General features: G+C 40.3%; 1 long non-coding RNA gene and 2 gene segments (V, D, J or C); 1 reads left to right on the forward strand and 2 right to left on the reverse strand.

Annotated features, from left to right (window-relative positions):
• The first annotated feature begins 315 nt into the window (after nt 1-315).
• LOC132116426 (uncharacterized) lies at nt 316-1,971 on the forward strand. The gene is made up of 2 exons (XR_009425634.1): nt 316-513; nt 1,535-1,971. It is a non-coding gene; the product is annotated as an uncharacterized LOC132116426 (long non-coding RNA).
• A 10,807-nt stretch (nt 1,972-12,778) lies between these two features.
• On the reverse strand, nt 12,779-13,714 carry LOC132116363 (immunoglobulin kappa variable 4-1-like). The segment is given in 2 exon segments: nt 12,779-13,122; nt 13,220-13,714. Coding segments are annotated over 2 exon segments (426 nt in total).
• Nucleotides 13,715-14,026: 312 nt separating this feature from the next.
• LOC132116401 (Ig kappa chain V region K29-213-like) lies at nt 14,027-14,654 on the reverse strand. The segment is given in 2 exon segments: nt 14,027-14,395; nt 14,477-14,654. Coding segments are annotated over 2 exon segments (402 nt in total).
• Nucleotides 14,655-15,809: the final 1,155 nt, after the last annotated feature.

The following is a 15,809-nucleotide window of genomic DNA, read 5'->3' on the forward strand; positions in this document are numbered from 1 at the left end:
TGGAAATCATTTATTTATCATTCTGTGTGAGTCTCTGGTTCAGACTGCAGTCTTTCTAATGATTCAGTGACAGAGTTGAATCATTCAGTGAATCAGGTTTATCACTGTGAACTCAATGAGGGACAAAGGTCATTCCAGAGGTCACAGGTCATCAGAACTTATTAAAATTGCTTTAAGAAATATATATGATCTTTTACAAAGCCAAATTAAGACGTGTAAAGAAAATTTATCAGTATAGAGACTTTCTGATTATATGATTTATTTAGATTAAATTCCTAGTTAAGGGACATTTAGAGATGATGAAGCTGTTTTTGTGTCACTTTAGTTCAATAATTCATGTTTGCTGTTGAGAAGAGCTGCTGTTGAGTCTGATATCAGTGTGTGAGTCTCTTCTCTCTTTCTCTGCTGGAGTTTGTGTTTATTTGAGTGTGACGGAGGTTTTTGTTCGACGCTTTCACTAGAATGAAGCACTGTGGTGGACTTTTGGTGGAGGAACTAAACTGACTATCAGAAGTAAGTTTTTCTTAATTTATCTCATTTAAATATATAATCAGTTTTAAAAGGAGGTTTAAGTTTATTTAAAGAACATTTGGCAACAATATTTATAATTTTATTGTAAAATTTCTTTCTATTTTATTGATTTATTGCACCTATTGATGTATTTATTAAATGTTGTCTGCTATATTATGTACAAGTCATATTTGGTCATATTCAATATTTTTCCATTTCAAGTCATATTATTTTACATTAGTAATTTCACATTTTTGTATACTAACAGTTTATTTTATTTTATTTAATGGAATTTATTTATGAATTCTCAGTTATTTCTTAAAAAAATATTTGTGCATGGATAATATACTGTAGACAGAATATATGTAATTTCATGAGCCAAAAAGAAATTAAGCTGATGAGCATGTTACAATTTATTATTTAAACTATACGTTAATGTATAATTATCTTTATGAGAAAATGTCCTGAATTTTGACTATTTTAAAAATATAAATAAGAGCTCAATTTGTTTCCTAAATCTTAAAACAATACAAAGAAAAAAAAAAAATTTATAAATCAATTTTCACTTGGTCAGAAATATTTTATAAAATCTTTTTAAAATGTTACTTAATTGAGAAAAAATAGCATACATTTTACAGTATGTCATGTTTGCTTATTTATATTTATACAATATGTTGTATTTGATACACTGTAAAAAGAACAGCAGCAGCTGTGATCGTCAGATTTGTTCTTTCACTTTCAAAAACTGCATTCAATATTTTACTGTAAAATATAATGAAATGTCCTGTTAGATATTCAGTTTTTCACTGTAACTTACTGTTAACCAATTTACAGTTTTTCAAAAACATTTGACATTTTTTTGCTTTTAAAATTATGATAATTTTTGTAGTTTACATTTCTTACCAGTACATTTAATTGTTAATAGCTAATGGAGAATATTTTGTCTTAATTCATGTGATGTGGAGTTACAGTAAAGATGAGCTGATTGTGATTTTGTCTGCATTATCTTTATCTTTTGTTTCAGCTGGTTCCGCAGTGCAGCCCTCCGTGTCTCTGCTGCCTCCCTCTTCTCTGCAGATCTCTGGAGACTCAGCCGCACTGCTCTGTCTGCTCAGCTCTTACTCTCCACAGGGGGCGCAGGTGAGCTGGACGCTGGACGGGTCAGAGGTCACCGAGGGGGTTCAGACCAGCGCAGAGAGCGAGCGGGACGGACGCTACAGCCGCAGCAGCGTCCTGAGCCTCAGCAAAGCACGCTGGGAAGCCGGCGAGCGCTTCGTCTGCAGAGTAACACATGACGGAGCTGATCACGAGACCTCGTTCCTCAAGAGCTCCGAGTGCTGATGTTTCTCCAGTGAAGAGCAGCAGGATTCACAGCAGTCTCCTGATTTACAGCTCAATACTCAAGCAGTCTTTCAATGTGCTGCCATTGCTGTTCATTCAATAAAGCTTCTGAACGCCTTACATTTGTGTTCGACTGCATCATTGATCAGTGTGTCCTTCCTTCACTAAAGTTTCAGCTGCTGTTGATGGATTGTAATAGTTGAGAACAGCTGTGTTTAGCAGTAAATGTGAACTGAAGCTCTTGGGGTTTGAACATGGTCTCTGGAGACGGAGCTGCTCTATTCTGAGACCATCAGAATCACTAAAGCTGTCAATGCAAATCTGATTTCAGCTCAAACTCACAGTTTCACTGTTTGATCGCTTCAACGCTCTGAACTGAAACAGTTTGACTTCTGCTCATGCAGTGATGAGACAGTTATGAAGTTTGAGTCGTAGTTTTATAATGAACTTAATGGACTGTAATGATGAGGGATGGAGACTCTTCACTTGTAGATTCACACGTAGCTGGACAAACTTTGAGATGGTGGAAATGGATTTAGTTACTACAGTCTGTTCTGAGATTATTAGATCTATTGCAGGGTTCGAAATGACTTGGGACTCTTGGGGGTTCCCCAAAAATTTTATTAATTAGCAAATAAATGTACGATCAAAAAAGAGAGAGGTAATCGAAGCCCTCGCCCTGCTGCAAATATCTAGATACTTACATCCCCGGCCCACCGATATAGACACAGAGTAAAATGAAATTCTGAAAAACTATCTATCGCTTCTTCTTGCTTTACTACTCCTTCCAATACTTCCCGAAAACAATTTCAGCTGATGATTTGAGTAGCTCTTTTTGTAAAGTTCTAGGATGATTGGAGTAATTTTGTAGGGCAGGCCTAGTGCCTCTGCATAGAAAATAATAAACAAAATACAAGCATATATAAATGCAATAGAACAAAAATACATGTGAAATAAAGCAGTGCTTTTGGTTTTTCAGGTAAATTAACTGTATTAAGTTACAGAAATCGAATAATCAAATGTAAAATAACACTGCATTCAATGTATACATTAAATATGATTCATATAATTAATACAGTTCATCTTTAGCTACAAAAGTGTATTTTCTCTTTCTCTTTTGTCGTTTGATTAACTTTGGTGACAAACAGCTGCAGGTATATTGGGTTGCTGTCCCTTTAAGACGAATGCATGTATCTAATACCGGTAATGACACGCATCCCTTTTCTTTCTCTGACTGCGTTTACGGGGAAACTCGTTGAGATGGGCACTTTGACTTATTTTTTCGAACACATCGTTCATTTTTTTTCCGTTCAAAAACCGATAAGAAAGACAAGGGAATTCGGTGTTCACGAACTTCTGTCTGTGACTGCGTGGCTCTGTGCGCCGACAGACAGACCAGTCTACATTTGGATGTTTAACATAAATATATAGCCTACAGATACAGCAAAGACAACGTCGGCAGTATTGACGGCGAAAAAAGCTACAGCTTATTTTTTTCTGTATTGAAAGGAAGTTTTTTAAAGCACAATTTGATGAGAATTTGATGAAGTTGCAGATACCATAGAGAGTAAAAGAAACACTAGGCGGGAGGCGCAGAAAAGCGCACTGTTTTTGCATCCCTGATATCTACAATTTCCCCAACAGCCATGTTATCACATAAGCACAATTTACTTTTGAAAAAAGTCGGTGATCTTTCCTTTTCCTATTTTCCTCTCCATGTGCAGGATTACAAATTAAGAAAAATAATATTAGCTTCCTAGATTGCTTAACAAGCTCTCATGTGCAGTCATGCTCAAATCACATTCACTTTAATCAACTCACAGACTTGAATTAAGTCCTGGTTATCTCTCGTAATCACTGACTGGACAAGTAACGTTAGGTTGTTAAGATAGCTTTGAATAACTAGTCTAGCTGCTAGGTCTGCTGTTAGCTGGCAGAACATTTGGCTTCATACACATAAGTTAAAGCGAGCAAGAAACGTTGACAAACGTACACTTCTACATTACACTGGGTTAATGCAACTGTAACCGAGCGTTTATGCAGGGTCCGCCTAAACACTTAGTAATAAGAAAACAATAAAACGAGAGACAGTCTGAACTCTTCTTGACTTTATTATTCCTCACACCAAAGAGAACTTCCCAAAAAAAACCCCGCGACACTCTAGAGTAGAAAAGTGCGCATGCCCATTGCCTATCTACGGCAAGCCCCGAGGGGATAAATGCATTACACACACACACATATAAAGAGCGCCCGTACATCCAGAATTAGTGCAATATAACAGGATCAAATAAAGTCTGTTACATATGTCCCCCCCTCACAAAATAAACGTCCCCGTTTATGTGCCAGAATAACATTCAGAAACCATAAACATCTGTGTACAATAATACACTAAACAAATTACAGAGCAAATTTTTTAACATGATGGCAACAAGCCAATGAAAGGAACAAAACATTCCCCTTTTATATAGATTTCGTTTTCTCCAACTCATAAAAAAAAATATGGAAAGAGAAATATACACATGGTAACTTTTCCTCATTTTTCAACCGCTTGCCCTTCTCTCTCTCTCTCTTTTTTTTATAGAACAAGAGGCACAGCAATAGAGAAAAAAAAATTCTTACTAACCCTCACCCATACACAAAAGACATTTCAATACAGAACAAAATCCTTTAAATGACCAGGAGGTCTACGAACTCGCCCAGTCTCAAGAAAATTTGGCTCAGACTCTTTAACTGGACACTGCGAGTCAGACAAAGAACTCAGATCTTTCTGGGGTGAAACAAACTTTGCTTCACCTGAAACTTCAGACCCCAGGAGAATTGACTCAGGCTGCGAGTCTGGAACATCGGACAGTGTCCGAATCTGTGACAAGGAAGAAACAGGTAATGTGTATGGCCGCACCCTATTATAATGCACCACCTGTGCCCTCTTACCAGCATCAAAAGGATTTACAATCCTATAAGTCAGTCCCAGTTCACCACATGAGTCCATGACTTGCACAATTTTATAAGGTCCTGACCAATGTGGTGCCAGCTTCATGCGACTCTCCACCGGGTTGTGGAGCCACACCATGGCACCTACATCATAAGGCCGGTGACGCAAGCCAACATCATGGTACAGTTTTTGACGGTCGTGGGCTGCCTCACTGTGCATCCGTGCACTGCTAAAGGCAGAGTTCAGTTTTGTCATCAAGGAGGAAACAAACTCAGCATGCGATACCGATAACTGAGAGTCAAGAGCTCGAGAGGGTAACAGCACATCAGCGGGAACACGTGCTTCCCGACCGTGGGTCAAGAAGAAAGGTGTGAAACGAGTGCTTGAGTGAGTGGTAGTATTATAAGCAAATGCCACATGCTTCACATACTCGTCCCATTCCCCACCATAAGTCAACAGTGTCTTAGCCAGTTGATCAATCAGAGTTCGATTAAAGCGTTCAACCATGCCATCTGATTGAGGATGGTATGGCGTGGTGCGAGTCTTTTTAATGTTCAGCAAATGGCAGAGAGTCTGAACCACCTCGGCCTCAAACTGACGACCCTGATCTGAATGCAAAGTCTCTGGAACGCCATGAAGTAGAACATAGTCCTCAAACAGACAATGTGCAACTGTCTGTGCTGACTGATTTGGTAAGGGATACAAGTTGACGAATTTAGTGAAGTAGTCTTCAACAACCAGCACATAACGGTTTCCTTTTGATGTCGCTGGCAGCTCTAAGATGTCCATGGCCACTCTTTCAAATGGCCGCACTGACTGGGATCCACCCATTGGCGCACGGTGCGTTGGAACAGGACTGCGCCGTGTCTGACATGCCTTGCACTGCTCACACCATTCCTTGATGTCTCTGTACATGGAAGGCCAGTAACAAAATTGTCTTGCTCGTTCCCACACACGCTCTGAAGAGAAATGGGCAGAAACTGGGGCTCCATGCAATTGCAAAAGAATGTCAGAAATTAGTGCAGAAGGAACAACAATTTGGACTACAGGTTTACTTGTGAGGGGGCAGCAAACTGAGCGGCATAACAGTCCATCAATGATAGAAAGGTGGTTGAATTCAGTCCAAAGCTTCCGTAAGCACCGAGAAGCTCCTTGTAATTTTCTCCTGGATGGTCTTTGGGAGTGTGCCACCCAGTTCAAAGCAGTCTTAATGTCAGGGTCAGCATTCTGCATAGCTCTAATGTCTGACAAATTGTGGGACAGCGCATTAATGGGAGACATGCCATCTGAATTTACAAGTGAGTCTTCCGCCGTCGCACCACCTGTACAATCTTCGACTTCAGAGGAATGTACAATGTCAATGCTTGTTTGATTAGAACTCACCACATTTACTTGCAGCGCCCCTTTAACACTACCCTCCGCCACATTTGTGTCAGGTGTCTCAGGGCGGCGAGAAAGCGCATCCGCGTTCTTGTGATGTTGTCCATTCTTGTGTACAATGACCCAATTCAATGGTTCAAGCTCCAGGATCCATCTCGCTCGTCTCCCTGTTGGGTCATCATCAATGGACAGACGCCGAAGAGCTAAGAGTTGTCGATGATCTGTGATGATGGTAAATGAGGCAAGTCCGATGTAGTGCTTGAATTCCCTTACTGCCCATACAATAGCCCACAACTCACGGTCAAATGTGGACCAACGCTTCTGTGTGGCATTCAATGCTCGGCTAGCATATGCCACCACATGTTCGCGCCCATCTCTGTCCTGTGCAAGAACTGCACCGACAGCCAGGTTGGAGGCATCAGTGTAGATTTTAAAGGGCACACTGAAGTCAGGCAATATCACAACAGGCCCAGACGACAGCACATTTTTGAAAGTGGTTAAATGATTGGTCGCATGTAGCGTTCCACACAAAGGGCACATTTTTACCAATCAGTTGGTTCAGTGGCACAGCGAGTTTCGAGAAATCCTTGACAAAACGTCTGTAATAAGAACATAGTCCCAGAAATGCTCTCACTTCAGAAGGAGAACGGGGAACTGGCCAGTTTAAAACTTTCTCTGTGTTCTTGGGGTCGGGCTGAAGACCCTTCCGAGAAACTACATGTCCCAGGAAAACTACATGATCTCTGGCAAGGTGGCATTTTCGTGGGTTCAGTCTCAACCCTGCAGATCGGATTCTCGAAAACACCTCTTTAAGGCTTGACATGTGTTCCTCAAAGGTTTTATTGTAAATAAAAATATCATCGAGGTATACCATGCAGATGTGCCATGGAAGCCCTCTGAGGACCAGCTCCATTAGACGTTGAAATGTAGCTGGGGCGTTGGAAAGGCCCATCGGCATAGATCGCCACTGATAGAGGCCCTGTCCTGTTGTAAAAGCCGTCTTTTCTCGGTCCTCCTCTGCAACTTCCACCTGCCAGTAACCGTTGGAGAAGTCTAATGTGCTGAACCAGGCAGAACCTGCTAGTGCATCCAGTGTGTCATCCACTCGGGGCAGAGGATGAGAATCTTTAATAGTCACACTGTTTAAACGTCTGTAATCCACACAAAAACGCCAGGTGCCACATTTCTTTCTCCCCAAAACAACCGGCGATGCCCAGGGACTACAGCTCTCCTCAATCACACCATCTGCAAGCAAATCAGCCACCTGTCTTTCTATTTCAGCACGTTTTTCAGGGGAGGCACGATGTGCACGAAGTTTGATGGGAGCCTGCTCACCAGTTCTTATGTAATGTTTCACCAGCTTACATTTGCCAACATTCTGTTTGGATGAGCTGAAGATGTCATGGAATTCCAACAGCAAGGCTGACAGTGCAGCTTTCTCTGAATCAGAAATAGGTGACTCGTCCAATGATATAGGAGGCGCAGCTGTGGAAGGGGTCACTGCAGCTACATCAACTGGGGCATGAAATAGCTGAACATCAGAATTGTCAACTGAGTATAACTCACCCAGGTGCATCCCTTGTTTCAATAATATGTCGTGTCCAGTAGGATTCAAAATCCGAGCCTTTGTCAGTCCATTGTGAACCCCAGCCAGTGTGTGAGCTACTATTAGACTGGAAGAATCTGCCACATTGGGTTCAAGGTATCCAACAAAGTCACTTGTTGCATGAGCTGCATTAGGTAGACACACTTTGACTGGCACCACTGACTCACTGAGAGGTGGCACATATAGTGGTTGCCAGTGACACATTGCAGCATGACGGAACAAAGTCTTTGCTGGTTAGTAGAGGAATCGTGATGTCCCACAGTTGGAGCTTAGCATGGCTGAGGTCCAGTAAGGCATGGTTTTTCAACAGAAAGTCCCAGCCCAGCAACACCGTCTGTGTGGTCTCTCTTAGCACATGAAATACATGCTGCCATGACTCAGTTCCCAGCTGGAATGTTACAGTGATGGTGCCCAGTGTATCCAGCATTTGTCCATTCACTGCATGGGCTGACACATAGTCTTTTCTCAACGGGCGATTACGAAGCGTAGGAATTGACATACGAAAATCTGCACTCATAAGAGACACACTGGAACCAGCGTCGACTAACATTTGAACCTCCATGCCTTCAATAACTCCTCTCACATATGACACTAACAGCTCCTTGGCAGCGTCCGAACTTAAATAATTGTCTTTTGATACAGAATTACAGTCGTCGACATTGTCAATTTGAGGGCCCATAGGAAACATAGCTGGTGTTTGGGCCGCAACATCAGCTACAGTCAGTTTCCCGGCTGATAGCGGCGCTCTTCTCTGTTAGGTGACATGAAACGCACTCCCCGCTTTCTCGAATCATCTTCATAGCTGTTCCATCTGCGAGAACCTGGGCTGGGGCTGCGTCTCGCAGGAGACAAAGGAGAGTGTGAGTCTTTATAGTTACGCATGTCCATACCTGATGTACACTCATCACAGTGCTGGAATTTCCTCTCAGGTGAGCGGCCTCTCCGAGTGCCATCAAAGACACGTGACTGGCATCCTCGACCCCCGCAGACACACTGGCACCTTCCATTAAATGGAGAGCGGCTTCCATCCCACTCGTCCATCGCTTTAGAACTCACTCTGGCCTTTAGTTTTTGATTTTCATCACCCAAGCGCCTCATTTCCATTCTCATATCCCTCATTTCCTCAGTCAATCGATCCATAGCTCTGTGCAGCCCTCCATTATCAGTCACAGAATAAACAGCAGCCACTGCTCCTCCATCATTAGCATTTCCTGCCACATTAACAGTCGTGTAATCAGTCTTCATTGCGTCTCTAGCGTTTTCACACCGACCTGCAATTATCACAGCCTCCTCCAAATCCGTTGCTCCTTGTTCATGGCACTTAGCTCTGAGCCCAGGATCCAAACCAGCAAGGAAACGACGAAATTTTTCTTCCCTTTGGGCTCTGTCACCGTATTCAGGAAACGCCTCGTCCACTAATCTGCTGATCTCTGCTGCATACACCTCCAAACTTTTCCCGCAGCGCACGAGGGCGGGCTGATAGGCTGGCTCTGAAACGATCCATGGACTGCCGCTGTCCGAAAGCTTCCTTGAGTCGTTCTTTGGTCGCTGTATAATCAGCCTGAACAGTATGAGGAAGGCTGTCCCACAAAAGAAATGCTGCGCTGCTCAGCCGCGTTGGTAGAATACGCGCCAGTTCATAATTATAGGACGCAGCGCCATCTCCCTCTGTGAGTGCTCTGACCGCGACCTCGAACTGCCGTGCCCAACAGAGAAAGCTCTGCTTCTCGTCACCGGAGAACGGCGGCGGTAACTCAATTCTCATGTGTCTGTTAATCTTGTCGCGGTTCTGTCTCGAATATAAATCATCCTCGTCTTTACACCACATGATGGCCGCGACAAAGTCGAACCCGCGTGTGCTAACTCCACCTAGAACTTTGGACTATAAACTAACTAGTTAAACACTCGCCGTAACACTGAACCACGTAAATGCGAACAAAACAAAACCGCTGCCACCAATGTAACCGAGCGTTTATGCAGGGTCCGCCTAAACACTTAGTAATAAGAAAACAATAAAACGAGAGACAGTCTGAACTCTTCTTGACTTTATTATTCCTCACACCAAAGAGAACTTCCCAAAAAAAACCCAGCGACACTCTAGAGTAGAAAAGTGCGCATGCCCATTGCCTATCTACGGCAAGCCCCGAGGGGATAAATGCATTACACACACACACATATAAAGAGCGCCCGTACATCCAGAATTAGTGCAATATAACAGGATCAAATAAAGTCTGTTACACAACTTTTGATATAGGATCTCGAACTCCTTATATTTTACTATAAGCAATTATGGAGATATAAACACAATCAAAGCACTTACAGGATTTTCATTCAGGATGTCACTTTTTGGTGTCTCTTTTTGCCGTGTTCATCTAGTACGTGTCTGCGGGAGCACCACAACAATCTGTCACGCTGTAAGGAACTCACTCGGCTAATAGCTGCACTGATTGCTGCCTCGCGCTAGAAAATCAATTAATTATCGTTATAAATACAAAACGTCACTAAAACCTATAATTTTCACAATCATTTTTAATGTTAAAATATATTTGTCGGGGACCCCCCAAAATCCAAAAATTAATTCTTATGGGGGGTCCCTAACGACTTATGGAGGGTCCGAGACCCCCCCAGATCCCCCTCATTTCGAACACTTATCTATTGTCTGGAGTTTGTGATGGCAAATGTGATTCACTGCAGGTGTCTGACTGCTGGACTGTGATCATGTTTCTTCTCTGTAGAGTGTGCTTTTTGTTTAATTTGATATCAATTCATCACAAAACTAGAGCATAACTAGGTCAAACCCGTCTGTCACAGGACAGATCTGAGTCTAATAGAGCTGATGTGACTCCTAACTCAGTTGTGAGCTCATGTGTAGTTCTGTGTTTGGTCTCTGTGTGTCAGTAGTGAGTGATAGTGTTTGATCAGCTGCAGCATCAGTTCAGTCACTGTGACTCTGACTGACACCGGTTTTTGTACAACTCACAATCACTGTGTGAACACACGATCACCCGCACAATAAAGACCACTTGTTCTGCAGTGAAAACTCTGACAGTAATAATGTCCAGCGTCTTCAGTCTGGACTCCACTGATGGTCAGAGTGAAATCACTGTTAGATCCACTGCCACTGAATCTAGATGGAGTACCAGTATAGGGTTTTTTTGCTTCGTAAATCAGGAGTTTAGGAGCTTCTCCAGGTTTCTGTAAGTACCAAGCTAAAGAGTCATCCCCCCAACGATTATTGAAAACATCTGTGCTGGTTCTACAGTTGATCTTCACTGTTTCTCCTGGTTGAGCTGCTGTCGTTGAGGGACTCTGAGTGACGCTGATCTGTCCTCTACACTCTGAAACACACAACAAGAAGAAAATCACCAGATTAAATCAATGATCTTTACCCACACAAGCATGTGATGTGTTGAATGCAGGAAAAGTGAGTCTGACCATTGAGGAGCAGCAGCAGAGAACAGATGATCAGAGCGAGTGTCCTCATCTTTACTGGGAATAAGAGAGAACTGAAGGACAGTGATGTTGATTCACAGTCTGACTGACAGACGATCTGATATTGTGCTCAATCACAGGGGTGGGACACAAATTCAAAGCTGTTTCCTCTCAAATGTGTCACAGTCACTTACAGGGGAGCAGATATTTGAAATATTACAATTGAAGACATTACTTTGCCTCATCAATCACTGATTTAATATTAGTTCATATATCTGTGATTCATTCTCAGCAGCAGCAAAATGGGGAAATTATCAAGCAATCATTTTAAAAATAAATGTGACTCTAATTGTCTTTATTGTGACTTTCTATGTTACAAAAAAAGAAATATTAGAAATTATACAGAATGATATATTGTGTAAATATATTAAAATATATTGAATTATACATAAGGAATTGCCGCTTTCATATATTAAAAAATATGTGACAATATATTTGTATATATACCAAAATATATGTAATTTTATATTCAGTATTTTATATATAATATATAATAATATATAGATGTACGTGTGAATAGATATGGTACTGCATGTGTATAAATATATTAAATATATGCAGTACATACATATATGGAAATATATATTTATGATGCTTAGCAATCATGTACAATATTGTTCAATCCTAACGAACCATATATCAATGGAAAGATTATTTATTCTGCTCACTTAAAAAAAAGGACCCTTATGACCAGGGTCACATTTTATAAATAATCTTCACTCAATGGACTGAAAGCACCTGCAGATTCATGATGAAACAAGATCATGCAGCTTGTGTTGAAGATAAACATGCGTGACAGACACATATCATTCATCTCTCACTGTTCTGGTGTTTAATGGTTATTTGATCTGCTCTATTCTGAGAGGAACATCACTCCACCTGATGATGCAGACATGAGTTTAACTCTCTTCATTTCACTCTTTGACTCTTTATTCTGTGAAATGAATCAGTTTGACTAACAGAGACACCAGGTTTTCATCAGTTTACAGTTTTATCATCCTACCATCAGATACTGGTTTGTATACTTTCGCATAGTTTTATGAATAAGTTCAACAAAAATGGCTAAAAGTTCAGGTAAAACTGTAAACTACAATTCTTATCTTGATCTTATCAGTTCAAGACATGATGATGACAGTTTGATGAGCTCATGTGACACTAGACAAACTGAAATCACCCAGATCTCAGTCGCGTCTCTGATTTTTAAAAGTACATAATCTGTAAAAGCTGCACAGATTCAATCGGTCCAATTTCCAACACATTTAATTTTCATACACAGTGTATGAATATATGAGGAAAGAAAGAGTCTGTGTGTTTGTGTGTCTGATAGAGACTCTGCAGAGACACTGATGGACTTGTGTCTAGATGTTTCTCTCGACTAATGCTTTGACCTCTTTAAGAGTGACAGATTCATTTATATGTTTTTATTTTAGATGTTTGTGTGATGATGTTGTTTCAGATCCTCCTTTAAGCAGCTGCAGCATCAGTTCAGTCACTGTGACTCTGACTGACACAGGTTTTTGTACAACTCACAATCACTGTGTGAACACATTACTACTGTGGTAACTCTGACAGTAATAATGTCCAGCATCTTCAGTCTGGACTCCACTGATGGTCAGAGTGAAATCACTGTTAGATCCACTGCCACTGAATCTAGATGGAGTTCCTGACTGACGGCTGCTTGTTCCATAAATCAGGAGTTTAGGAGCTTCTCCAGGTTTCTGTAAGTACCAGCTGAGACACTGTTTTCCACTACAACAGCAGGTAGGATCACTGCTGGATTTACAGGTCACAGTGACTGATTGTCCAGTTTGAGCGAGCAGCACTGAGGGAGTTTGAGTCACTGTCACCTGCCCAATAGATTCTGTCAAATGAGAAAGATCAGAAATCACAAACACTTTTACAAACATATATCTTCAAATAACAAGTTAATAACACAATTAATCCTTCCAGACACAAACCTCTACATAATACAGTCAGAGTCCAGATCAATATGGTGATGAAAGTCATTTCTGTTGGTTGTAGGTTCAGTTCTAGTGAGAAACAGTTGTTGATCATGTTTGATGTTTGTCAGAGTTATAAACACACACAGAGCACTGAAGTGTGTGTCGCTCATGTAAAACACACTCTCTATGCAAATACAGGAGAATATCAACAAGTTTAAGTTGGTTTATTTTGCTGTTTCACTGAAACTTAATAAAATATTTAATGAATTCACTTGTTAATATTATCCTTTATTGATATAAAGCTACATCGCACATGCAAGAGTGCTGTTTCTTCTGAATATTAGATCAACAGCATGAATGTGATTTTATACAATGGTTTAGTTAACAAAAAGTTTTAACTGAGTATTTTTACTTTTTAGACTAAATATTGTCAGTAGCTACTTTGTTTTTGCTCGGTAAGCTGACATAGTTCATTTGAGTGAATTATTAATTGATTCATTGTGTGAAGAACTTTTTATGATTCAAAATCTTGATCATCATTCACTGTCATTATAAAGCTGGGAAGAGCCAGGACATTATTATATATACATATTACTCTGACTGTATTCGTCTGAAAGAAGACAGTCATATACACCTAGGATGGCTTGAGGGTGAGTAAATCATGGTGTAATTTTTATTTTTGGCTGAACTATCCCTTTAACAGTGACAGATTAATTTAGATTAATATTAATATTTATATTTAAAAAAAATTTTTCAGATGCATGTGTGATAATGTTGTTTCAGATCCTCCTTTGAGCAGCTGTAGCATCAGTTTTTGAGGTTTTTGTACGACTCTTTATCACTGTGTGAACACACGATCACCCGCACAATAAAGACCACTAGTTCTGCAGTGAAAACTCTGACAGTAATAATGTCCAGCATCTTCAGTCTGGACTCCACTGATGGTCAGAGTGAAATCACTGTTAGATCCACTGCCACTGAATCTAGATGGAGTTCCTGACTGGAGGGTGCTTGTATAATAAATCAGGAGTTTAGGAGCTTCTCCAGGTTTCTGTAAGTACCAGGCTAAACGATCAGACCCACTATATCTGTACACATCTGTGCTGGTTCTACAGTTGATCTTCACTGTTTCTCCTGGTTGAACTGCTGTCGTTGAGGGACTCTGAGTGACGCTGATCTGTCCTCTACACTCTGAAACACACAACAAGAAGAAAATCAACTCAAAAATATACTTGAAGAAATGAATTGATATCAAACTTGTGCTCCACAAACCTTGAGCAAACGCTGTGAGAGTCCAGATGAAGATGATGATGAAGGTCATGTTGATGAAGATTGTTGTGTGTGTCAGTGATGAAGTGTTAAACTCACAGCACTATAAACACTCTCAGAGCACTGAAGCATCTGATCAATATGCAAACACACTCACATCATTTACCTGGAGACAGTCGCTCATTAACAGACACAAAATACTGTTACTGAAGTGAAAACATAGAGTAAAAATCGTTTTCGTGATATTTGATCTTCTATAATAGCCAAATTGTTATATCATTCAATTCAGTTCTGAATAAATAAAAACAGTTTTAGAATATTTCTCATATGAAACTGTATTTGGATAAAAACATCACTGTAAATCTCCAAATCCAGGTTTTTACAGACATGAGGATCATCACACGTGTCTCTGTCAGTCACTGAATCAACTGAGTTTGATTGTGAGTCACGTCACACTTGATATAAAACATGTTCACTCTTTATAAATCTTTCTAAAATAAATTTAAACAAATATGGTGTGGAATAATATGAAAGAAATGCAATTACCCTGCCTATTGGTTTATTTATTTTAGATACCTTCACACATATTGGGATAGTATATTGAATTACTAATGTATTGTTTACAATATGTTATTATTTATTTATTTTTGTTTCTAGAATATGCCTTATAATGTATGGGCATAAGTGTGGAATAACTGTTAGTTATGTATGTGTGTGCTACCCATGAGAAGAAGGAGCAGACGACTAACAAGTGCACAGAATAATGTGTGTGTGTGTGTGTGTGTGTGTGTGTGTGTGTGTGTGTGTGTGTGTGGTCCTGATACTAGAAACTTAACAGTATTTCAGTCATCTTGGTCAAGTTTTCTGGAGTTTAAGGACATGAGGAGGCCATGCTGCATCTGGGAGGATCTTGTAAATTTGGGGGAAAAGCCAACTTACTGCTCCATATACTAATGCATAACCAATTAAAATAAATGTAATTGTTTACTAAATCTGCCTACCAAGGATTTGATGTATAGTGTTTTAAGACTTTGAGCAAGAACACACCACTAAGGAGTCTTCTGACCGAGAACTTAGGCCAGATTTGACTTACTTTACCTGAACTGAGAATAATAAATAATAAGGTTAGAGGTGTTCAGATCAAAGTACAAACCCAAAACATTGGTGATATGCATATGTTGTTGGTGTTTTTTTATGGTGAACAGCATCTGTTGGGTAATCTGGTGCTTAATTTTCACATTCAAATTGTATATAATTGTTAATTCTTCCATACATTGATATTACTATAAATTATATATTCATTATCATCTGCTCTGAAATTGAGGAATGCATTTAT

This window comes from Carassius carassius, chromosome 35 (genome assembly GCF_963082965.1).
Source record: "Carassius carassius chromosome 35, fCarCar2.1, whole genome shotgun sequence".
Lineage (NCBI taxonomy): Eukaryota > Metazoa > Chordata > Actinopteri > Cypriniformes > Cyprinidae > Carassius > Carassius carassius.